At 32.8% G+C, this 27,850-nt stretch overlaps 1 protein-coding gene across 4 annotated transcripts in view; it reads right to left on the minus strand.

Moving 5' to 3' along the window:
* The window catches only part of LOC128222502 (low-density lipoprotein receptor-related protein 2-like), a 588,217-nt gene that overhangs the window by 133,303 nt on the left and 427,064 nt on the right, over positions 1-27,850 (minus strand). For all 4 annotated transcript variants that reach the window (XM_052931539.1, XM_052931542.1, XM_052931540.1 and 1 more), the window contains one exon: positions 9,920-10,030. In XM_052931539.1, coding sequence (XP_052787499.1) covers positions 9,920-10,030 — 111 coding nt within the window. The remainder of the gene's footprint in view (positions 1-9,919; positions 10,031-27,850) is intronic.

Raw genomic sequence — 27,850 nt, forward strand, 5'->3', positions numbered from 1 at the left:
CATACATGCTTCTGTTTTAAAGTTGTATTGTTAAAACATCTGCAATTTCTTGATTTACCTTCGTTAATAATTGGCTAAATACCATTAACTGACAAAGCAATAACCATTTCCCGCGCTACACGCATTTCTTTATTGTAGTACCCGGAATCATTAAAACAAATTATATATCCGATCATTTTAATTCCGCTAAAAGTTTGTGTGAATACTGGTATGATATCAAGTAAGATAAACAACATAAAACAATAAACTTTTAATGAATATTGCTTTCTTTCAAATTGTGTCGTCGTCCCTAGTTAGATGACATCACATCATAATTTTTAGAATGTTTATGGCGTTATTACTTGGTCAAATATCAGAAGTGACGAACGTTTGAAAATGATTCTATTGATAAAATCATGAAGTGATATCACCTTTTCCTCTTCTGTTAAGACGGGAAATGAACTACTTTATGATATCATTAAAAATGCTTCCAATTGAATTGCCTACAAACATGTGTTGTGACATTTTTATATTACACATGTGCATATTACACATATATATGAATAAAATATTGCAACACGATATGATATTTAAAATATATGTATGGAACAACATATTTCAACTCGATATTATATTTAAAATAAATGTATGGAACAACAAATGCCTGGAACGACAGATTTTAACAAAACATATCATATATATTTACCCGGGTTTCATATTTTTAAATAGGAAATTATCTCCTAGAAGTCAGGATTTTAACAAATAAATGGGATTTTTTACATCAAATTAATTTCCATTTTTCATTTTCTTTAATATGACACTAGCATCATTAATATCAGGATAGAGATGTTTCTGCGCAAAACATAAACTATCTACGTTTTTAAAGCTGATCTTTGATGCAGTCTAATTTTGATCGCATTATTTTGATATTGCGCTGCAGATTTGAAAAGCTTGTCGCCTGATCACCATTTGGTCCTTGGGTAGACTCAATGTCGCACGATATTAGGAATAAACAGGGCACTTTTAAAGCAAAATATGTTAGATTTAGACAATTGTTTTTAGCTAAGTTATTGTGTTCATGAATACAGTCGGGGCAAGTTTTATGCAAAGTGCAATAACGATGCTAGGAGTCATTTTATCCAAGGCAGTTTTTACAACTTAAACACTATAATAACATTCTAAAAAGATATCGTTATTCCTCATAACTTCCATCGTCCATCATCGAAGCTAATATGATGCCATTACATACGAACTCGTTGCTGATGCATTGCCCAGTAGAGCAACAGAAATTGTTAGATGCACGCGTTTTTTGTATCTTTATATATTAATGCTTATAATGCAGGTATCTTTTTTTATTACCTATTCGATGTTAGCAATACTGTTTGGAATCCGTTATACCCTAAAAAAAAACAGTGTCTTTTGCTCAAATGTGCATGTAACTAAATAAAAATGGTGTTGTTTTTATGCTACAACTTTAATAATAATCCAATTTATAGTTTAAATATTACATTATACTGTTAAAGGTTCAACGATCATCGGATACATTTGACCTATTATTGTCTTTGTTTCTCATTCCTGCAAGGGACTATTTTTTTATGTTACTCCCAACTGTGCTGGATTGAAAACAGACATTCTTTAATTGAGAATTTGGTCGCAAACGAGGACAAATATAAGACAGAAAACTGCGAAATCTGGGGCCAAATGAATAAGTTAAAAAGAAACTTCGACACATTGAATGGTGCCGGAATCCGGGACTAATAACAACAACCGGAAGCATAAGAAGCAAAACGAATTTATAAAAGTGATTGTTTTGCAAAATATTGTGGATTAGAAAAAAAAGGTGAAAGTCTATTACACAAACAAGTTGGAATCATATACTAAGTGCCGTAAGCGTTACAATGCTGAATCTCTTGAAAACGATAATGAAATATTCGATTAAAGTGATGCGAAGCCAAAGAAACTAGAAGGATCTGTTGATTCTGATCTATTAAAAATGCAAGAAAACAAAAGTTTATTTAAAATAAAAAAGTGTTTCTGTAAAACTTCCGAAGTTGTATATATGCTACTTCAACGGATATAAACTCAAATGGACAGCTTTTTGGACTCGTTTGAGTGTAGTGAACATAACAATGGAAAACTGTCTAACATTGGAAGGTTTAATTATCTCAAAAGTAAAATAAAAGATGAGGCACAGCGTGTAATTGAAGGACTTGCCTTATCGAACGATACTTACCGTATTGCAGTGGAAATACTAAAGAAGAGATTCGGAAACAAACAAGAAGTAATCGATATGCATTACAAAGAAATGATAAATATATCTCCCGCAACATTTTGTGTTGATAGTTTGAGGCAATTCATGGAAACCACAGACAGTTCTTTGAAGTTGGAAAGTACTGGGAGAAAATGTGAATCAAAACGTAATTTGTGTCAATAATAACATCCTAAGTCCCGCCAAATGTTTTAAGACAGCAAGAATTACAAAAGAGTGCAAGCGAATTCATTATTACTAATAAAAAGGCTGGCAAGATTGTTTCAGGACATAAAGAAAGTGAAAGACGTACGTTTAAGGGATACAGTCCAGAGAGGAATTCAGGGTCGAATTTTGTAAAATATGAGAACAAAGCATCAAGTTCTGTAGAAGCACTCTAAACAGGAGCAAAGCAATCTAAAGAGTAAGGAAACAAATGCAGATATTGCAAAGAAAATCATAGGAATGACGAATGCAGCAAATTGAAAACGACTGAAGAAAGAAGACAGGTTTTAAAAGAGTCATGTTACAAATGTTTAAAAGAAGTCCATATGATAAATGATTGCAAGACAAAGATAGTGTGTGTTCATTGTGGGATTTACAGTAAACACCATATAAATTTATGCCCAAAGAATTTTGGAGAAAAGGCTTCAAATACCAATCTTGCTGATGAAATGTCAAACTTGACTGAAGAGCCTGTAATTCCAGACGCATGTGCTGAACACCGGTTATGGTAGCATCAAACGAAATTGTGCTAATGCAAACGGCAAAGACGGATGTTTTTAAACCTGGACATAACAGCGGTAAAAGTGCAAGACTTCTTTTGGATTCTGGATCTCAACGTACATACATAACAGAACGATTGGCAAAACTATTGGGACTGAAATCTGAACAAGAATAAGACATAAAACTTGTAACGTTTGGTAAAGTCAAACCCTCAACAATAAAGAGAACGTCAACACAAGTTCAAATCAAATTGATAAATGGAGATATCATGACCGTGACTGCTAACATATTTCCGACAATCAGTGGTAACATAGAAAAAAATTCAATTAGTTGTCTCATAAAAAGATCAAGTCAAACAATTTGTTAAAAGATTACCCCTTGCAGATTTAATTCCTGTTGAAAGAGAAATATCAACCATTGATATACTGATAGCAATATGATATGATATTTAAAAGAAATGTATGGAACAACAAATGCCTGGAACGACAGATTTTAACAACATCATATCTATTTACCCGGGGTGCATATTTTTAAATATAAAACTATCTCCTAGAAGTCAGGATTTTAACAAATAAATGGGATTTTATAACATCAAATTAATGTTATTTTTTAATATTCTTTAATATGACATTAGTATCATTAATACCAGGAGAAGGATGTTTCTACGCAAAACAAAGTTTTTAAAGCTGATCTTTGATTTAGTCTAATTTTGATCGCATTATTCTCATTTTGCGTTGCAGAATTGGAAAGCTTGTAGCTTGATCATCATTTGGTCCATGGTTAGACTTAATGTCGCCCGATAATAGGAATAAACAGGGCACTTTTAAAGCAAAATATGTTAGATTTAGACAATTGTTTTTAGCTAAGTTATTGTGTTCATGAATACAGTCGGTATTAGTTTTATGAAAAGTGCAATAACGATGCTAGGAGTCATTTTAACCAAGGCAGTTTTTACAACTTAAACATTATGATTACATTATAAAAAGGTATCGTTATTCCTCAGTACTTCCATCATCCATCATCACAGCTCATGATATGTCATAACATACGATATCGTTGCTGATGCATTTCCCAGTAGAGCAACAGAAACTGTTAGATGCACAGGCTCTTGTCTCTTTATATATTAATGCATAAAATGCAGGTACAGGTATCATTTTTTTCCTATTCGATGTTAACAACACTGTTTTGAATATTTTATAGCCCCAAAACCCCACTGCCTTTTGTTTCCAATGAGCATGGAACTAAATAAAAATGACTGGTTTTGTTTTTTTACTACAACTTAATCCATTGTGTAGTTAAAATATTATATTATACTGTTTAAGGTTCAACAATCATCGGACAAATTTGACTAATTAATGTCTTTGTTACTAATTGCTGCCTGGGACTGTTTTATTATGTTACTCCCAATTTTTGAACTACATTGTATTAGAAGGCAAAGTATTATTCATCAATAACGATCGCGTATGGTTATATATTATGTTGTATTCATTTTCAAGGTCATAATTTATATATTTGGATTTAAATAACATACAAAAGACACACCTATTGTGAAAAAGGCATCCATAAAGCATGATTCCATTGCGATGGACGTATTTTAAATTTTAAATATTCCAACTATAAAAAGTTTTTTCGAGGGAAATGGAATACTGACCGGCCGGCTGGCAGTCTCATGGGAATTTCCAAAATGTCCTGATCACCTTTTTGAATATGGCGAAAACGATCACGTTTGATTTATTAAGGTTAGAGATCATACTCAAATATAGACTGTGTTAAAGGGAAAGAGACAGACCTTAGTTGGGAATGACAGCAATGTACATTAACGTGACCAATAAACAAGACTTTTTGCTCTAAGTGAAACTTATATTTCAACATAACTATTTGTTGGTTACCGAACTTGGGCCGGCCTTATCATTGGGTCGCTTGTGAATATCCGAACCATCCGATCCTGTCGCCTTTCAGATATTGCGGAAATGATCACGGGTTATCCGCGAATAATAATTTGATTAGAGTCCAAATGATAAAAACCCTGTGCTGGAGTGAAAACAGACATTCTTTAATTGGGAAATTGGTCGCAAACGAAGACAAATATAAAACAGAAAACTGCGAAATCTTGGGTCTGTATAATTACCACGACGACCAAGCATTCATCATTGTGATTGATGGCAAACTTTTGAAAGGATTAAACATTGTGATAGTGCAAACTTGATTGCTTAACCGAACCTATAAAATACGCTTCATGCATTTCAAAGGACACAGGTTGTACTTCACTTTCGACGGTCGGACTGTCACGAATTGTCGCGAGAGTGACATTGACTTCATGCATAACTGTTATACTTGTTAAGTAACATGTCTCAATTGCCATATAGATGGTGATTTACTTAATGTTATTATTGCATATAACCAAAGTTGTTAAAGCTTTGTATGTAACTCTTAAAAAGGTGTACTCGCTCCGATAATCATGTACTACATTTTTACATGTTAAACTTTTACTATACGTCATTGTACAGCTTAAGTTTACATTACGGATTATTTTAACGGGGAATTTGGACCGCCGGTGATAACATGTAATCGGAATTCTCGAGCATTTCAAGCTCTAATACTTAGTATATAAAGCCGTGCGATTTATATTCGCCAGAGATAAATTAAATTTGGATCTTTAAGGACTTACATTATATCAGATTATTTTAAAGATAACATTTGTGAACCATCTTTATTTAATATAAAACGAAATTGGATTATTGCTTACTATTTGGATTTGTGAATAAATTTTAAGCATACGTTTGTGTGAATTAAAGAATTACATAAAAGCTTGAAGAAATTTACATCTTTGTATCTCTTCCACTGCAGTGTGTCAAGTTTTGGGCAAAACAGTTAAGTTAAAAATAAACGTCGCCACACAATGTGCATTTACGCCCAAAATTCATTAGACATTTTGGATTAATGAGTAAAATTGTAATGAAATCAAACTGAAATTGAAAAGAAAACAACAATTATAATGTAGAAGAAAGAAATGATCGTACAGGCAAATGGACATACATTTATTTTATTTTTACAAATATTGTTTTATGATTTTCAAACATCTAGTAAATTGATTAATAACACTTGCCTGAATCTCACGGGCATACTACATACTGTATTTAAAGGCTAAGTCCATTTGTTGCTTGCAATGTGCAAATACATTTCAATGTTTTGTTCACATTGCCGTCTTCAGCAGTTTACTATGAAACAATATTTTGGCTTTTAATATTTAAAGATAACAACAATGTGAATGTGTTTCGTTCTGATATACGTGTGTATATACATGCCATATTAATTTGAAATTAACTCTAAACACCATGTTGAGTTCTGTTATGCGCGTTTATGTCGAGGGTTTAATTATTATAAATAAAGTTAATAATGGACATAAAAATATATTCAAATACACATTCAAACTTTTTCCAAAATGAAATCTGATTTCGAACAAAAACATAAAGTTCACGTTTACTCCATAATTCAACGCACAAGAAATACTAACTTTGTCGGAACAAAGCTCCCGTAGATGGACAGCGTTTGATGATAAGTATCAAACATTCTAAAACATTATTTCTACTTATCATAACTTTAGTACCATACGATGTTTACGTAACGCATTGACTTTTATTTATACTTAAAATGTTATCTGTAAGTTAAATTACAATATGAATAAAACCCAAGCCGAGTTGTTTGTATACCACCTCAACATCTTTTTATAACTACAATATCAATACATTATTTATTCACATCAATATATATATATCGGCCACTTTGTTACACTTCCTCTGTCTCTTAATAATACCTGTCTGGCGCATCTTTAACACAACTGCATCAATTTTCTCTTAAATGCTCCTATCTACAACATGACAACATCCATTGTCTCTTAAAAATGAATATGTAGTTCATGTTTAAACACGAATACATACTATGTTCCTATCTAGTCCACCTTCATCATTAACATATCCACTGTTTTTCGTGTTCCTTATCTAGTCCACCTTCAACATTATCATATCCACTGTCTTTTCATATTCCCTATTTAGCACATCTTCAACATAAACACAGCCACTGTCTCTTAATATTCCCTATCTGGTCCATCTTTTAACATAAACACATATATTGTCTCTTAATTATTTTCAATCGAGTCCAACTATTTACATAAAAGCATTTAATGTCTCTTACTATTCCCTATTTAGCCGTACGTTAACATTCACCGTCACTTACTAATTCCGTTTTAGTTCGCCTTCAGCATGAATATTTCTACTGACTCTATATATAACATCATTTTGCCAACACTTAACATAAGCATGTCTAATGTCTTTTGCTATTCCCTTCCTAGTCCACCTTCTAACAGGAACACATCCACCATCTCTTAATTTTCCCCTAGTGAGTAAACATTTAAACATGAACAACTTCTGTCTTCTTAATATTCCCTCTAACACTGCCGTTAAAAATAAACACACTCAGTTTTTCGTCTTTAAAATTCCCTTTTTTTGTCCACGTTATACCATAAACACTTCCAATGTTTCTTTTATATCGTTGAATGCACAGGTGTCTGAACATATATTTGCATCCAATACATTTGTAACATTTTATAATTTTAAATTTGGTGTAAGCATTACCATACTTAATCATTCGTTGCCAACACTATTATGTCTTAACTTTTCACTGACAATTAAATTATTTAATGGTTCTAGTCTTGTTTTCATACTACGATTTAATTTAATATTGGTATGTCGAAAAAATGTTGAACTATTATAGTGTTTACGGGTAATGTAATCGTAATAAGATATATTTTACAAATCACCGTCATTGTGATTCATTGCTGGCAGTGAAAGTGTTTTATATCTTCACCTTTTGAACTGAAAGGCTAACTATTATTCCTTGGTAAAGATTGCGTATTGTTTTATATTAAATGTGTTTTCTTGTTCATATTCATAAACAGTTTCAGGGCACAAATAACACAAAAACAACACACCTTACTTCCATAGGCTTCCAAATTGAAGCATTGTTTAAACTATTAACTGTAAGCACATGATTCAATGCCGATTGTCTGTTTTCACTCAATATTTAAACCAAGGATTTTTGTTTGTACACTTTAAAATATTTCCCGACCGTCTGACGTAATTCCTAAAACTCCTGATCGCCTTTTAAGATTTGACGGAGACAATCCCATCTTTTAGAAAATAAAAATGTGGCTAGAGTTTGTACGAAAGTAAAGCAAGTGCGAGAGCGGAATCAGACATACCATAATAGGGAATTTCGTCGAAAACGATAAGAATATCTTGACAGCGACATCTGCAGCAATTTAAATTTCCGCAACTACACATTTTAATCTAAAGAGTGAAACTGCAATAAAACCAAATTAAAAGAAATGGTTTGAAAGGTATATAAACATGTATTGCAGTTGTGTGCAAATGTTGTTATATGGTTCAAAAGTCATCTAGTTAATTATGTAATGAAAAAAGATCAGGGTCTTACTCCACTCTGTGTTTAAATGAATTTGTAACTGACAATTTGCGCTCCATCAGCATGTGTTTCTTTTTGAATTCGGTTCACTTTGTTCCCTATTCAAAATTTGTCGTAAGTTTACAATGAAAATATGTGGTGGTTGTCACAAATAAAGAAATAACAAAAAATGTTTTATATCTTTGGTTGTTGTATACTTGAGTTTGTTTACACTTGTGATTACGAATGAATATGTGTACTCTACTTATACTATAATCACGCTTTATTTGATTAATAGTTTTGTTGTTTTTTTTTTTAACTTTTAATTATTGAAATTCGTTCTTATATAATACATTTGGTATTTGGATGTTAAATGGCTATGAAATATCACATATTTGCTAAAATGCCTGCTTTCGAATGGAATATTTCCACATATTTTTGTATTTGTAATTAACTAATTTTATTTCATGCACCTTTGTATTCAACGTTTATTTATCTGGAATTTTTAAATGCACATTTAATACAGGTTTCAAAGTTTATGTTATTTGTAATTGGAAATATGTTTTTGACTATCTTAGTTCGCATCTACTTCCGCAATACGACGCAAAAATACGACCTTTTCTTTTTGAAAAAAATCTTATTCTGTTTGAGAAATACTTATGCAGAGCTCACGTGTACTTTGGACTTTCTGCGAGCCATATGTGACACAATCCCACTTTATCAACCAATTAGCATAGTATATCTCATTTTCTCTAGCATGTTAAATAAATACAAAAATTATTACCTAGCATTCCCTATCTTAATAGTCCATCTTTTAACATATAAATAATTCCTAATAAAACCACTTTTAAACATAAGCACATCCACCGCCTTTAAAACACCGTTCGTAGTCAACCATTTCACATGAACACATCCACTATCTCAATATTTTCTTTTTAATCTACTTTTACATATTAACACATATACTTTGTCTAAATACTTCCACTATAGTCTACTATTTTATGAGCACTTTCACTGTCTCTAAATAATCTGTTTGTAGTCAATCACGAATCAGCATTCAACACATCGGTTCCACTGTCTGCATATTCCATATTACATGAATACATTCATTGTATCTTATTATGTCTCCTCCAGTCCATTTTTAATATTAACCCATCCACAGTCTCTAAATATTCCGTTTTAAGAAAAGAATTTAGCATGGACCATTTACTGCCTCTTTTCAGTCAACCGTTTAAAATTAATACATTCTCTGTCTCTGCATATTCCAAATTTAGTCCACCGTTTACCATGAACACAACAACTGTCTTGTTTTAAATGGATGTGTTATTTATTTCGTGATTTTGAAAAGGAGGTTACGAAACTTTACATCTAACAAACATATACACGTCAGAAAAAAATGCTGGACATAAACGTTATACTAACAGGGAACAGCTCGATTTTGAATTTCTAATTCGACGGTTTATGATCTGTATAAACAGCAATAATTATGAAATGATAAATTTCACTTACCACAGTTTTCCTCATCACTTCCATCCGGGCAGTTTGAAAGTCCATTGCATACGTAACTCTCCCGTATACACCTTCCGGAAGAGCAAAGGAACGCGCCGGATGCACAGGTGTCTGAATATATAAATGCGTTTAACACATATAACATTTCTAAATCTAAATTAGGTGTTAGCAACACTAAACTTGATTATCATAAGCAATCTAATAATACCATAACGATTTAATTACAATCCAAATAATATAAATGGACTAGTGTTTCTTAACAAAACAATATGAATTAATTCTGTATATAAAAATTGCAAAAAATGCAAAGTTTGCAGTAACACTTATAAATCTAGAGCTGATCCTGTTAAATAGACATATCATTATTGTAATTTAGCGAAAACCGTAAGAATATCTGACAAAAAATGCAAAGTTTGCAGTTAAATGTATTAACGAGACCAATACACAAGACTTCTTGTTATAAACCGAGACACTCAAAGGAAATTAGAATTAAGTTGAAGATATTACAACGCTTTATATAAAGTTGAAAGAAATAGTCTGAAAGGTATGTAAACACGTGTTTTCTTCCATTGTACGACACAAAAGATATAGGACCCTTCTGGGTCGAATTCAAAGTATTTTTTTAATCCTGTTTGAGAAGTACGTTAGCAGTATGATTTTTGTTTGGAAAAAGTACTAGATTAGTGCCGTGGCTGGAGGAAGTTTATCTGGCATAGCGGAGGGATTTAATCGGGTGAGTCTATTTTTTTCATGTTTTTTTTGTTTATCAAAACATGAGCAATGGCCTTAAAAGTTATCAAGTAATTTCCCTGTTGACATCGGAACACTAGGTGCCCTTGTTTGAATGTGCCCAAGAAATAGTTATCAAAATTTAATACGTTTATAGTCAAAGTAAAAGCATGTCAATATGTCAATATCAATTCAGAACATAAACGCTATTAAACATTTATGAACGTGGATCAGTCACCAAACATTAACTAGTCGCGGACTACAGAGTTCAAGATCACGGATGTTAACTAATATCATAAATAATGAAGTGTTCAGAACAACTACGGCAAAAAGAAAATTATTGTCAGTTGTAAGTGAGATTTTGTCATTCACCGCATAAATGGAATTCATTATCGTTGACTACTGCACGTTTTAAGCATTTACGGATGGGGTAAGTGACATGTATAATCTGGGCGATTTTATTTGCCGGTGTCATTAGCATGCAGAGTGGATAAACTTTATGGGCCAGTGATGGTGTAGGTCGGTTATCAGTGGACTAATTATTCGATATATGAAACAGTTAAGCGTATTTCTCTGACATTTCAGTTTGAAAAGAAGTCCGTTTTTGCTTACATAACCAACTGACTGTAGATAAACATCGCGTGGTCAACTATCCTAATACACTTAAATATACACGGCACATTGTTATTGGACCGATTTGTATGCTAGTGACAGGAGAAATACTTCTTAAGACGTTTGATCTATGATAGTATATCACTTCGCGTTGCCTACGTAAAAGTACACCCATTCAACCTTAGGTCTTGTATGATATCGAATGTACACAAGCAACGAGAAAACTGCCTTCTATTATTCCCTATTGACCCCTACTTATAACATGAACACATCCATTGTCTGTAGATGGTTTCTATTTGTAATATGAATAAATCGAAGTTCTCTAAATATTCCATATTGAATGGCCACGTGTAAATATGAACACATGCCTGTCTCTAAATGGTCCATATTTAGGAAACATACAACATGAACATTACAACTGTCCCTAAATATTTCCTATTTATTCCACATTTTAATGCAAACACATCCACTTTTTCTACATATTTCGTTTTTAGACCGTTTGCAAAACACGAACACAACCAATCCCTGGATATTCCTTATTTTGTCCGTGTTTTACACTGACTCACCCAACGCCTATATAATGTTTTATTGCATTCTTCCTTTTCAGATGCACACATTTCTGATTCGTAATATTCCATATCTAGTCCACCTTCAACATAAACACCAATGCTGTTTCTTGATATTCCCAAACTAGCCCACCATGCACATAAACTTGCTCTTGATATTTAATAATTTAGCCCACTTTAACAACACACCGTCTGTCTTCTTTTATTCCCTATCTAGCACAACTTTAACATGAACGAATCCTCTGTCTCTTAATATTTCCTGTCTAGTTTGCCTTTTAACATGTCGGCGTAAACTGTCTCTAAATATTCCTTATGTAATCCACTTTTTCAACATGAACACATCCAATGCCCTTAATATTTCCTATCCAGTACACCTGTAACATAAACTCATCTACTGCCTGTTAATATTGTATACCTGGTCGGCAATAAATATAAACATCAGATGTCAGTTCTACATCAACACAAACACATCACTGGTCGCCTAAAAGTCCCTATCTAGTTCGACATCAACATAAACACATCACTGGTCTCCTGAAAGTCCCTATCTAGTTCGACATCAACACAAACACATCAGTGGTCTCTTAAAAGTCCCTATCTAGTTCGATTCCAACACAAACACATCAATGGGCTCTTTATATTCCCTGTCTAGTTGACCTTCAACATGCCAACAACTATTGTTTCTTTATATTACATTTCTAGTCTACCTTCAACATGAACAAATACACTGTCTCTTGATAGTTCTTATCTTGTCCATCTTCAACATGAACACCTTCTTTGCCTTTATTTTCTTTTCCTTTTGCAGACAACTCATACCAAATATTATGCTAGTATTCATAAAAGGGCAACACCTTTCAATGCAGGTTTTTTTTAATTCAAATATGTATCAATAACACTGACCGAGAACACTTTTCTTGATCGAAAAGTCAAATTATCGATTAATTATTCGAAGGATTATGACCGGTATAAGCACTACTATCTATAAAAATATAAACTTTCAGCAGCGGAACTTGCTTGAGGGACAGGTTCTCGTCTTTGAAAATATTAATGCCTGATACACAGGTATCGTTTCTATAATTCTATTAGATACAATGTTAAATTGAAGTATTTACGAGTTCAACGATCATCGAATTAATTCGACAAACTATGTTTTATTTATTTTCGTAGCTGCCATTGACTGTTTGTTATATTGAACGGATCAAAGGCAATTTACTATCTCGGATACGTATGTGTATGGCTATATATTAAGTTGTCTTCATGTTGAAAGTCAAAAAAAGGTATCGGGATTCAAATTACACAAACATAAGACATTTTCGTTAAAAAGCATTAACAAAGTATCGTTCAGTAAACATTCAGCACATGACTCTATTCCGATGGGCTGATTTAAAAAAATGCAACCACAAAGTTTTTTTGTGGGAGTTAAAGTAATATTGCCCGCCGTTTCACGATAATTCCCGAAGAGTACCGATCGCCTTTCCAAATACGACAAAAACGATCACAATTAGAGTTTATACGAAACAAAAGCTTGAGTTGAGGGAGAACAGTCAAATTATGTTTGGAAATTTCCTCGCAGACAATTATAAATATTTAAATAAGATTGCGAAATCTTCATCAATGTGCATTCACGAGACAATATAAGCATAACTTTTTGCTCAAAACTGTTAGCCTCAAAAAACCTCAGACTGAATTGGAATAGGTAAAAGCATTTTTAAGATAAATTTGAAAAATGATCTTCATGTTCAACGCAAAACATATTGAATTTCAAACATCACAGTATCAAAGCAACTATCGTGAAAAGGTATCAATAAAGAAGCATCGAAGAGTGCATTTAAACACAGGATGCTAATGCGATGAACTAATCTTCACTAAAAAGTCAAACAACAAAGTACTTTTGTTGGTTAAAGAATAATTGCCCGGCCAGTCTCCTGGAAATTTACGAAAAGACCCGATCGTATTTCCAGATATGATGGAAATGATCACATGCTTTTCATTAAAACAAATTGTATTAGTGCTCATACGAAAATGATGCCTTTGTTAAAGGAAAAACAAAAATACCATTATTGAAAAATTGTCGCAAACGATGACAATATCTGTCTATTACTTTTTCTTATTAGGTCCACCTTTTAACATGAAAACTCCTCTGTCTCTTTATAATCTCTATTTAGCCGACCTGTCAACATAAACAAATCCTTTGCCTTTTACTATTCCTGTATTTAGCCACCCTTCAACATGAACACATCAACTATCTCTAAATATTCTCTATCTAGTCCAAACACAACATGAACACGCCCACTATCCCCCATATTCCCTATCTAACCTACCGTATCTCGATATTCCCATGAACACGCCCACTGTATCTCGATATTCCCTATGTAGCATAACTTTCAATATGAACACGCCCACTATCTCTTAATTTCCCTATCTAGCCCACCTTTCAACATGAACACGCACACGCCAAAAATACTATGTTTGTTAATAAACTGCTGGATAACAAATAAGTGAATTATAAATATTCGTATTTCTAAATTTGTTTTAAAGTGTTTTATTCATTGTTTTCAATAGACGGATACACGTTACAGACGCCCCCTCCCCCTTAAAATGCAACAGTTATGCATGCATGTTAATTGAAGTGCTTCATCGTATGTTTACGTCAAATTTCCCGGGTAAACGTCAAATCATTTTGAGGCATAGTTATTATAACGTGATAACTTTGAACTTCGAACAGTTGACGTCATTCTTCACAAAGAAACGCATGATACTATAATATGAAAGCAACGTATGTTAATCAGAAAAAAAGCAAGGAGCGGCGCGCTGATCAGCAATACAGTTCACTGTAATAATCCCTGAGCTGAAAAAAACAGACTAATGGGAATCTCATCGTAGACGATAAAAAAAACTCGAAATCTGCTGTAATGTGCATTAACGAGACAAATAAACAAGACATTTTGCTTAAACAGTTAACCTCAATTAAAATCAAACTAAAGTTGAAGATATAAACAACACATATAAAATGAAGTTAAAAACAATGGTTTGAATGTTCGAATTCGAAAACAAGGAAAAAAACACGAAAATAAACCGGAAAAATCTTCAATGCAAAAAAGTAAAAACACTTTTCAAATGAAGTCGCAAGAAATGCTATGACAGGTATCTAAAAATGTATAGCAGTTTTGTGCAAACATTGTTAAATGGTTTAAAAGGCACCTAGTATATTGTTTAATAAATTATACATACGACCATATAACCTGCGTGTAATCGCATTGCTTCAATTTCTTACACGTACATACGACCATAGAACATGCGTGTTATCGCATTGCTTAGGTTTCTTACGTGTACATAGGATCATAGAACCTGCGTGTTATCACATTGCTCAGATTTCTTACGCGTACATAGGAACATAGAACCTGCGTGTTATCACATTGCTCAGATTTCTTACGCGTACATAGGATCATAGAACCAGCGTGTAATCGCATTGCTAAGGTTTCTTACGCGTACATAGGATCATAGAACCAGCGTGTAATCGCATTGCTTAGGTTTCTTACGCGTACATAGGATCATAGAACCGGATAAACCGGAAAAATCTTCAATGCAAAAAAGTAAATATAACTTTCAGTACATTTTTAGAAAAGAATTCCATTGCAATTTCTCAATCCAGATATGGAGGAGAATTGGGGATTTCGTCGGACACAATAACAACATCTGACAGAACACTGCGAAGTATTTCTGATACCTTAATAAGAAGTTAAGTTCTAAACGTGAAACTTCAGCTGAATTTGAAAGAAAACGACACTTTTCAAATTAAGTCGCAAGAAATGGTATGACAGGTATTTAAAAATGCATTTGTGTGCAAATATTGTTACATGGTTCAAAAGTCATCTAGTAAACTGTTTAGTAAAATATGCCTAAATCTCAGGGGCTAACTCCACACTGTATGTTAATGCCATGTTCTTTCCATTTCTGACTGAAAATGTGCACTCAATACTCATGCGTACCTTTCAATATTTCGTTCACATTTCTCTCTTAATCTTCTCATCAGGTTACGATACAAATATATTAAGGTTATCAATATCTAACGAAAATCAACAACGTGATTTTGTTTCGTTGGGGTATACTTTAAGATTGATCGCATTTTTTTCATGCGTTTAGCGGTTCTTGGTCATTCGCGCTCTTGCACTTCTGCTTTCATACACTCAGCATAAACGCAAAAAAGCGATAAATACTTATATTACATTTATTATATTACCATCATAGATCCACAAACATATCGCAAATACGGTAGTCCGTATTCCACTCCAATGCAGTTCGGCCGTATTCCACTGTTGTAATACAATATGAACGTCAAGTTTTATCTCAACAAAGGACTAGGGTAATATAAAGTATCATGATTGTATACAAATATGGTTACAAGTAAATATTTAATCTGTAGTTATACTCCCCTTAGGCTTTCCTTGCACATAATAAACATTAAAATAGATCTAAATACACATATTCATTTTGTTTTTTTCATGATTCTTATGATATTATAGCTGATGGTCACTTAGAGTAAGTTTACAAATAGTCGGTACAATGCTCCCGTAGATTGACATCATTTGATTAAAAGTACCAAAAATTCCAGAACATTATTCTAACTTATCATAATTAAACATTAGTACCATATGATGTTTACGTATTGCACTGACGTTGTACAATGAAATCAGAAACACTGCATACTCACCTTTCGGACATGCAATTTGAACTGTAACTATAAACATTCGCGTATGTTACTAAAATTGCTATGCTACATTGAAATACATATAAAGCCCTAGCCGAGACGTTCGTAGACCACCAAAATATCTTCAAATACACACAATATTAATAACTGAATGCTTACATAAATACAACATCCTATGTCTCGAAATATTCCCTATCTAGTCCAACACAAACACATTAATTGTTTCTAAAAAGTACCTATCTAGTTCGACTTCAACATCTCTTCATATTGCATATGTGGTTCACCTTTCAAAATAAATCCTCAGTCTATTCATATTCCCTATCTAGTCCCTCAGAAATATGAACACACCCACTGCCTCTTGTATTCTTGATTTAGCCCATTTTTTAACATCAAAACATACTATGCCTATTTGAATTCCCTATTTAGTCCACCTTCAACATGAACATATCTACTTTACCTTTATATTCCCTTCCCAGCCAACCTTTTAACATGATCAGATCCACTGTCTTTTACTTTTCCTTATTCACCCACCTTCAATACGATTAAATCTACTGTATATACTCTATCTATATCTCTGGGTAGTCCTCATTTAAATCACCATCAACATCAATACATATTATGTCTCCTTGTATCTACTATCTATCCCACATTTTAAAATGAACGCATCCATCGTCACTTACTATTCTCTATTTAGTCCAAAAACATCTACTTTCTCAAAAATATTGCCTAGTTCGCCAACATTTAACATTACCACATCCACTGTCTCATGTTATTCCAAACCTAGTCCACCTTTTAACATAAACACATCCACCGTCTCTTACTATTCCCCTTTTTTGTTCACTTATTAATATGAACCCATTTATTTTCTCTAAATATTCCCCCATTTAGACAAAATTGAAACATGAACACACCCACTTGTTTAAATATTCCCTGTTTGGCTCACCTTCAAAAAATCACATCCCTCGTCTTTATATTCCTTATTTCGTCAACCTTTTAACATGAACACTTCTAATATTTCTTTTATCCGATAAGTGCACAGGTGTCTGAACTTATAAATGCCTCTCATTCATATATTACATTTTATAATTCTAATTGTGGTGTTAGCATTATTATTCTTAATCATTCATGACCCAAACGATATTGTCTTAACTTTTCACTGATAATTACACTTATGAAAGGTACTAGTCTTGGTTTCATACTTAAATTCGAATGTAATACTAGTCTGTAGATAAAATGTTGAACTATATTGTTTAGATGTATTTTACAAATCACTGTCACTGGGTTGATTCCGGCCAGATAAACTGATAATTATTCTGTCCTCAACTTCACTCACATTGTAGATGCTATTGACATTGTTTGATTAATTAAAAAAGAACAGCAACACATACTCATTAGAACGGATAATAAGATATTTTCTTGTCTGATTTTGAAATAACAAGCAATACGTCCATATCAAATTATTATTGTGAAAAGTTACGTTTTTTTTTCAAATTTTCATCTTACTGTATATGAAATCGTTTAAAATGAACATGTCTAGAAATGTACACGTACATGTATGTGAATACATGATTCTGTTTTGTTTACATGTAGCGATTTTGAAGGTCTTTATGTTCATAAAACTAAATTATTCATATTAATGGTATATGGGGAATATAACATGTGCACCATAAGTATTACCATATATAACGATTGTTTGGCACTATATAAACATTCATAGTCATATAACATATGCAATACGTAAAGATCAAAAACATTGTCACAGGAAAAGTATAACAATTCGTATAGTAGTAATTGTAAAATTAAGCTTTTATTATTAATGTTTAAATCGTAAATGGTACGCATGTCTTTAACTGTTCATATTTTCTCACGATTCAGATGCTATCAGTGTTAGATACCTTAGATCCGTAGGACAATGTCATAAGTAAGATAGGAAATATTTATCAGTTTATTCATTATCATTCATGACTTGAGACACATTGGGCCGATTGTTCAGAACTTTGTTAACTTCATCGTTGTTTACTTGAAAATATTGATTGCTCTAAAGTCTCAATAGTTACATCCGTGCTTAATTTTATGAACGTTAAAAATTGAGTATATTTTGCATGAACCGGTCGACCCCTCGTGACCTTTGTAGGGCGAGTTTGGCATGAAAGCTAATCTAATTGGGCGCTGGTGAATCACCGCGCGTAGTGATCCTCTCTACGATTTACTTTATTGCTAAATAAAGCAGGACACACGTCCTGTTGAATGCCAGCTTGTTTACATGTTTCTTTTGATGTTTTTCGAAGAATTTAAATTAAATACATTATTTTCTAGAAATAGCATTTGAAAAAAATGCTTTATTTTGAATTTAATAACAAAAGAACACGCATTGAACAAATTATAAAAACAATTCTATCTCCACTATATTCGGCATCGCATTGTTAAATAAAACTCAAAAGTTACACTTGTAAATCATTTAACCAAATACCTTTTCCTCAAATATTTCACAAATTTATATTGATCTATCAACAACAATGCATCACCATACTGTATCTCTGACTGATTTTTAATTTTCATTCTTGGCTAGATAACAACAAGTGAGCACAAAGCGTCTTCAGAAAAAAGAACTTGTAAAGTATGCACCAGTCAATTGTAACCCCCCCTTCCCGCCCCCGACTTTCCGTCCAGCCAATCCCCGGTAAAATCCCTGCCCTGCGAGAACGAACTGGTGGTAAAATCCCGTGAATATCCCCGCATCCCGCGGATCTAAGGTAGAAGCAATTCCCTGATATATTTTGAGGGAAGACAAAACCACCGCAATCACCCGGCATTGCGAGCACACTAATTCTGGCTTCCATAACTTTAATGTTGATATTTAGTTTTTTGATGTTTACAACACGTCCAACATGGTAATATTTATATAATGTGTTCGCTGAAGTTCTTTAGCTACGAGGACACCTGAAAGGTAAAAACACAGCCCTTTTCCCTGGTATATCCCCGAGGGAGGCGTGGTAACAATTGACTGGTGCATTATAAGAGAGGAAATCAAAATTGAGCATGCAAGATTGTTTTATCAATGGCGATGGTTTATCACAATATCATGTACTTACACTGAGAGTGGCTCCAAGACTTTTCTATGCACATAGGTAAACAATCATCTTATTCATAGATGCTGTGCACATATTCATACATTTGGCTTCATTTAGAATGAAACTTCATAAATAAGTATGCGCATATTTGATATTTTTTTATCTCCATTTTGCAAAATTGAAATCACATGATTTTTTCAAACGAACTTGTAACGTTACTTCTTGAAAATGTACGTGTCAAATTAAAAATGCTACCCACTGTAAGATGAAACTAAATCCATTTGATAGTGGTAATCATTCAATGGCCGCGTTATTGATGAATTTACTCAATAAAACACTATGAAATTCACATAATCAGCATTCGGAAGTAGTGACAACATACATGTCTGGATCATTCGGCCGCTCTGATCAGAGTAAATTTTGAGGTCTATAAGTAGACTGGTACCCTGATTTACTTTTCCTCAAAAATATCAAGTTATACAGGTACGCGACATATGGTTTTTATATAACATTAATAGTATTTGAACAATATATACCAAAAATAATGTTGTATTTAAAAAAGTGCTAAGTGCCATGCGATGATAAGATAAAAAAACTTTGTATCGAAAAGAAAATATCACGGAAACCTGCAAATTATGTCGAAAAAAAAGAACAGGGACCGACTTCGGAAAACCAACATTGTATACAAAGGTTAACAATACTTTTTTTAAACATACTTTCCTGGTTGTTTTCAACTTAGACCGCACGCTTTATTAGCTTTACGTATGAATTCACAAGACATTTCGAATGCGCAACGGGCACCGCAGTTAGCTGATACTGGTTTCTTTTCGGATAAAAGAGAAAGAGGGTACCAGTCTATCAATACAGAGCATTGAACGGAAACATTTCGATGCGTACTTTTCCAATATGTTCATATTATTATTGCATATAATCTGACCGTATCCAAGAACATTCATGAAGTTAACCCGATTAACTCACTCGGTACGTATGCAATTATTGTGCTTCATTAAAAGAACATACAGTTAGCTTGAATTGTTAGGAGAACTATTTTTATTGGATGTTTTCATTGTAATCAGTTCTGGTACTACTTTGATTATTCAAATTCGCTAACGGCAATCCAATCAAAATACAGCGTATGAATACATTACGTCAGTGAACCCCCAGATGCGGCTTGAAAATGCAGATAGCGCGGTTATGGCTATGAGCTAGGCCACAAGTGCCCTAGTCCAAAAATCGAAAGTTATTGGAGGTGGCAACAAAAAGAATTACTCGCAGATGTAACTGTATAATGACCACGACGACCAAGCATTCATCATTGTGTTTGATGTCAAACTTTCGAAAGGATTAAACATTATGATAAGTGCAAACTTGATTGCTTAAGCAAACCTATAAATTACGTTTCAAGCATTTCAAAGGACACATGTTGTAATTTTGTCGGTCGGACTGTCGTGAATTGTCATGAGAGTGACATTGACTACATGCACTACATGTTTGTTATACTTGTTTAGTAATATGTTTTATTTGCCATACAGATGGTGATTTACTTAATGCTATTATTGCATATAACCAAAGTTGTTAAAGATTTGTATGTAACTCTTAAAAAGGTGTACTCGCTCCGATAATCATATATTACATTTTTACATGTTGAACTTTTAATATACGTCATTGCACAGCTTAAGTGTTCCCTATCTAGTCCACCTTCAACTTTAACATATCCATCGTCTTTTCATATTCCCTATTTAGCACATCTTCAACATAACACAGCCACTAACTCATAATATTCCCTATCTGGTCCACCTTTTAGCATAAACACATATACTGTCTCTTATTTATTTCCAATCGAGTCCACCTATTAACATAAAAGCATCCAATGTCTCTTACCTTTCCCTATTTAGCCGTACGTTAACATGAACACATTCACCGTCACTTACTAATTCCGTTATAGTTCGCCTTCAATATTTCTACTGTCTCTATAAATATATCATCATTTTGCCAACACTTAGCATAAGCATGTTTAATGTCTTTTGCTATTCCTTTCCTAGGCCACCTTCAAACAGGATCACATCCACCATATCTTAATTTTCCCCTATTTAGTAAACATTTTAACATGAACAATTTCTATTTCTAAATATTCCCTCTTACACTGCCGTTAAAAATAATCACATTCATTTATTTGCTTATTCCCTGTTTAGTCCACATTCTACACAAACAAATTCCTCGTATTTAAAATTTCCTTTTTTGTCCACATTATACCATAAACACTTCCAATGTTTCTTTAATATAGTTGAATGCACAGGTGTCTGAACATATAAATGCATCCAATACATTTGTAACATTTTATAATTCTAATTTGGGTGTAAGCATTACCATACTTAATCATCATTGCCAAAACTATAATGTCTTAACTTTTCACTGACAATTAAATTATTTAATGGTTCTAGCCTTGTCTTCATACTACGATTTAAATTTAATATTGGTATGTCGACAAAATGTTTAACTATTATAGTGTTTACGGGTAATGTAATCGTACTTAGATATATTTTGCAAATCACCGTCATTGTGTTTCATTGCTGCCAGTGAAAGTTTTTTTATATCTTCACCTTTTAAACTGATAAAGGGCTAACTATTATTCATTGGAATAGATTGCGTATTGTTTTATATTAAATGAGTTTTCAGGTTCATATTCATTAACAGTTTCAGGGCACAAATAACACAAAAACAACACAACTAGCTTCCAAAGGCTTTCCAAATTGAAGCGTTGCTTAAACTGTAAACTGTAAGCAAAGGATTCCATTACGATGGACTGTTTTTCACTCAATATTTAAACCAAGGATTTTGTTTGTACACTAAAACATATTTCCCGGCCGTCTGACGTAAATTCTAAAAATCCCGATCGCCTTTTGAGATTTGGCAAAAACGATCCCATCTTTCAGAGAATAAAATTTTGGTAAGAGTTCGCCAAAAGTAAGGCCAGTGCGAGAGCGGAATCAGACATACCGTAATAGGGAATTTCGTCGAAAACGGTAAGAATATCCTGACAGCGACATCTGCAGCAATATTATTTTTGGAAGACGACTTTTCGGATAAGGCGTAAACGTTCAAGAGGTATTCATAAACGCTTATAAATCAAGAGCTGATCCTGTTAAATAGACATATTATTATTGTAATTTAGCGAAAACGGTAAGAATATCTATACTAGTCTGCAGTAATATGTATTAATGAGACCAATTAACAATACTTTTTGTTATAAACCGTGACACTCAAATGAAATTAAAATGAGTTGAAGATATTACAACGCTTTTGAAAGAAATAGTCTGACAGGTATATACTAAACTGCTTGTGCCAAATGTATTTTAAATTAACTCTAATCGCATGTCATGCGCGATTGACTTTGGTGATTAATTATTAGGAATACAGTTTATAAAGAACATATATTTTGCATTGTTGTTTGTGGAGTTTTTTGCTGTTGTTCTATGTTTATGATTTTTTTCATGTTATACGTTTTTGGCGTTTACCCTGTACCATCCATTACACCGGGGTTAGGAGTCTGTAAAAGGCATGTAGGTCAGATCGACCCGTGTACCAGCTAAATAAAAACTGATTTCTTACAGTAGAGAACCTTGGGCATATGAAAACACATGAAATTCATCTTCTATTAAAAGCCTGCTCTCGTTGATTCGGCAGATTACCCTGTACCATCCATTACACCGGGTTTACGTTATAACTGTTATTTACTGATCTTGTTTCTGTAGTTTTTTATATAAATATTTAAATGCATATAATATATTAAAAACAAATTGCCCAATGATTGGAATTATATTCTTGGATCTGATAAAACAAACACATTAGCTTAGTGTGCATTTTCTTCCATTGTACGACACAAAATAAATAAGGCCCATTTGGTCGAATTCAAATGAATATAAATAATGTTTGAAAAGTACATCAGCAGTATGAAATAATTGTTTTGAAAGAGTACTAGGTTAGTGCCGTGGATGGAGGAAGTTTATCTGGCAAGGTGGAGGGATTTTATCGGGTGAGCCTATTTATCATGTTTTTTTCATGTTATTTTGTTTATTAAAACATGATCAATTACCTTGAAAGTTATCATGTGTTTTTCCCTGTTTTCATCGGCATACTATGTACCCATGTTTGAATGTGCCCAAGAAACATTTTTGAACGTGGATCAGTCACCAAACATTAACTTATCACGTTACAATTGATCGCAGACTACAGAGTTCAAGATCACGAATGTTAACAAATAACTGTCATGTTGATGTTAAAAAATAAAGTGTTCAGAACAACTACAAACTGAAGTTGAAGATATAAACAACACATATGAAGTGAAGTTGAAAACAATGGTCTTAATTTTCGAATCGAAAAACAACTCTTAGTGAGATACGCATGAGAAAGAAAAAAAACGAAAAAAAACAACAAACAAAACGGAACAACCTTAGATGCAAAAAAGTAAATATAACGTTCAGTTCATTTTTAGAACAGGATTCCATTGCGGATTCTCAATCTAGATAAGGAGGTGAGTTGGGGATTTTGTCGGAAACAATAACAACATCTGACAGAACATTGCGAAGTCTGTATCAATAAGCAATTCTGATACCTATTAATAAGAAGTTAAGCTCCTAAAAGCCTTTAAAATCTATAGCAGTTTTGTGCAAACATTGTTAAATGGTTTAAAAGTCACCTAGTATATTGTTTAATAAATCATGCTTTAATCTCAGAGGCTAACACCACACTGTATGTTAAGGCCAAGTATTTTCATTTCTGACTGACAATGTGCACTAAATACTCATGCGTACCTTTCAATATTTTGTTCACATTGCCCTCTTATCAATACTTGTCACCAGATTAGCGAAATCAACAACGTGAACTTGTTTCGTTGTATACAAATATGACAAAAATAAATTTAATATAAAGTTATTCTCTCCTCACGCTTCCTTTGATCTATAGTATTGAATTATTAACTTAATTCCATATCATGCGCGTTAGTTTTCAGCGTTTAATTATCTGGCTCACTCACACTGTTAACAGTGTTTAATCAATTTAAGTAGAACACAAACAGCAACACACACACACATTTCAACGGACAATTGGAGATTTTCCTGCCTGATTTTGAAACAACGAGCAGTAGGTCCCTGTCGAATAATTGCTGTGAAAAGTTACTTCCAATGTATCTTCCTGTATATGAAAACGTCAAAAAATAAACTCTTTTGAAATTAACACATATGTGAATAAATGATTCTGTTTTATTTACATGTAGCGATTATATAGGTATTGTTATTCATAAAACTGAATGTTTTCATACTGAAAGTATTTGAGGTTTACAACATGTGTACCAAAGTGTTACAATACATAAGGATAGTTTAGCACTATATGAACATTTATATCATGTCAAATATGCAATACGTAAAGATAAAAACAATTATATCAATTCATATAGTAGTAATCATGAAATTTAGTATGAATTATTAACGTTTTGATCATAAAATGTACAAATGTCTTTAACTGTTCTTATTTTCCACGAATCAGATGCTATCAGTGTTACATACCTAAGATCCGTAAGACAATAGCATAAGTAAGGTAAGAAATCATACTTTGTTTATTCATTATCATTAATAATTTTGAGCCGCATTGGGCCGATTGTTCAGAACTTTGTTCAAGTTAACAGCTTTGGAAACGTCATCGTTGTTCATTTTAAAATATTGACTGCTCTGATGGCTCAATGGATACACTTAAGATCTGCAGTGTTTCTTACAAAGATTTGAGACAATTATTTCAGGTGTTGCAATTGTTTTTTCATATATATGTGTAATATGCGCATGTGTAATAAAACAGTATCACAACACATGTTCGTAGACAATTTAATTATTTAAATAAATGTGCCCATCATCAAAACGTTGAAATTTAAACATTACCAACAATATCGTTAATCACGTTATTAACTGTTAACATAATTCTGAGCAATCGTCCCATTATTTTATAATAATGGTATTTTAACTAATAAAACACTTTCGATAGTATACGGCTCGCCGATTGTTTTCATATTTCAACACATAAAGAAAATAATGATGATTCATGTTTTGTATTTTAATCCATTGGATTGTTTTAAACACGGATTGTGAATGCAGTCAAAAAAAGCCTAGACGAAATATGTGGTTGCTATGGAAACATAAGTAAACAAATGGTCATAAGTTGTCGAGAACATGATGCGCCAATAATCATCGCTTAAAGGAAGAAGTTTGGAAAAAAAACTTAAGTTTTATTTACAAATGATTACATATCATTATTGGCAGTTTTTATATATCAGTGAATTAATGTTTACGTCTGTGACCACTGGTCCCATTGTTAACACAGGGGTTTCTCTCGAAAAAAAATATTCTTATATATATTATATAGACAAGGGGTTGAACTCAAATTTTGCAATCCTGACACAGGTTCGCAAACGGAAACAACGTAGGTAAAAGTACCTTTTTCTACGAAATGACGAATATTAAACGCTATAATTCATTAAAATAACAAAAAATAATCATATTAAATGCGCAATTTTTACCGATGCATTCCGAAGAAGAGCACAAAACACAGAAAATTCCCTCAGCATAGTTAATTTGTCAAACTGGCCATTATCTGTGTGTGCGTTAAACTTTGTTACGAATTAAGTTATTGGCTATTGTAAAAACCACCGCAGTGACGGAGCCAGTCATCAGCCAATGAAATCGCTGGATACAACAGGAGTGTTGGAAATCAAAATGGCCGAGGAAAGACAAAAATAAACTCGATGTTTGTTTTTCGCCAATTATAGTGGTGTAAATCATTCAATTACGACGAACAAAGTGGTTGGTGATACTTCATCGAACTGGATACATGTAATCGTACAACATTACACGCATCATGATATTTACTGAGGTAATTTCATATATTGGATGTTTGCAAACGTGTGTCCAAATGCGATGATATATGGATTTTTATGGATAATTTAATACTGTTGATTTCGGTCTTTTAAAAGTCATTTGTATATTGACATTAGTCACTTTATTTATAACAAAAAAACATTAATTTAACTGTAATACATTGTTTGCTTCATTTTTTGGAGGATTGCAAAATTTGAGTTCAACCCCTTGTCTATATAATATATATAAGAATATTTTTTTTCGAGAGAAACCCCTGTGATTGTTAATGTAACACTACTTTCTTTCCAGGACTGAGGATGACACTGGATGCCACTTCTATAATGTCCTGTTAACTTATCATTAATCAATGAATATGGTATTGTTAGTTTTTTTAGAATGGACTTCAGTTTTGGGAGTATTCATTAACGGTTTTAATCATTGTTCAACATCTTTTCGTGACGTCATTTTCCAACGTAACTGTGGATGTCATGCATAAAAAACAATACCTCGTGAGATATACATGAGAAAGAAAAAATAAATCGGCACAATCTTTAATGCAATGAAGTTTAACTTCATTCACAACGTGTTTCAATAACAACTTATCTCAGCTAAATTAAAATATCAGATAAACAAACAAAGAAGAAAACATTAGAACAATAACTATAGACATTTTAATGACAAACATAGATCGGTACGAAAACATGTAAGTTTAAAAGGGGCGGGCCTTGTAATTAAAAAAAATGATTTCAACCATCATATACGTTATTAAATATTTGGACGTCTTTTTGAAAATGAAACGCTTTCGCCTAGCTTCTTTGACTTCAAGGTTTAATGTTAAAACATACTTCCAAATACACTTTAACTTAATACATGCTATTTAATTACTCTGTTATCACTATGAACGCATACCTCCATAAACCTATTTGTTGATGATCAACATCCAGTATTATACTTTATCATTCCATCTTTTATGACGGAGTTAGTGAGAGGAATTCATGATGTCGAAATGTATAAGGCTCAACCTTTATTACTTGTTTCCGTAAATTTCCCATTTGTTAAAAAGTGCGCTAGATACATACGACGTTATCTCATTATGCTGCGCTCAATAAGTATACATGCTTCTTTTTGAAAGTTGTATGGTTAAAACATCTAAGATTTCTTGAGTCACCTGCGTTAATAATTGGCCAATATCCGATCGTATTAATTCGTGAATACTGATATGTACGAAACACATCATAAACAATAACCTTTTAATGAAATTTGCTTTTTTTAAATTGTGTCGTCACACCATGGTTAGATAACATCTTAATTTGTAGTACAATGAGTTTTTTTTAATGTAATCAAGAGGT

Source organism: Mya arenaria, chromosome 16 (assembly GCF_026914265.1).
Source record: "Mya arenaria isolate MELC-2E11 chromosome 16, ASM2691426v1".
NCBI classification, from domain to species: Eukaryota; Metazoa; Mollusca; class Bivalvia; order Myida; family Myidae; genus Mya; species Mya arenaria.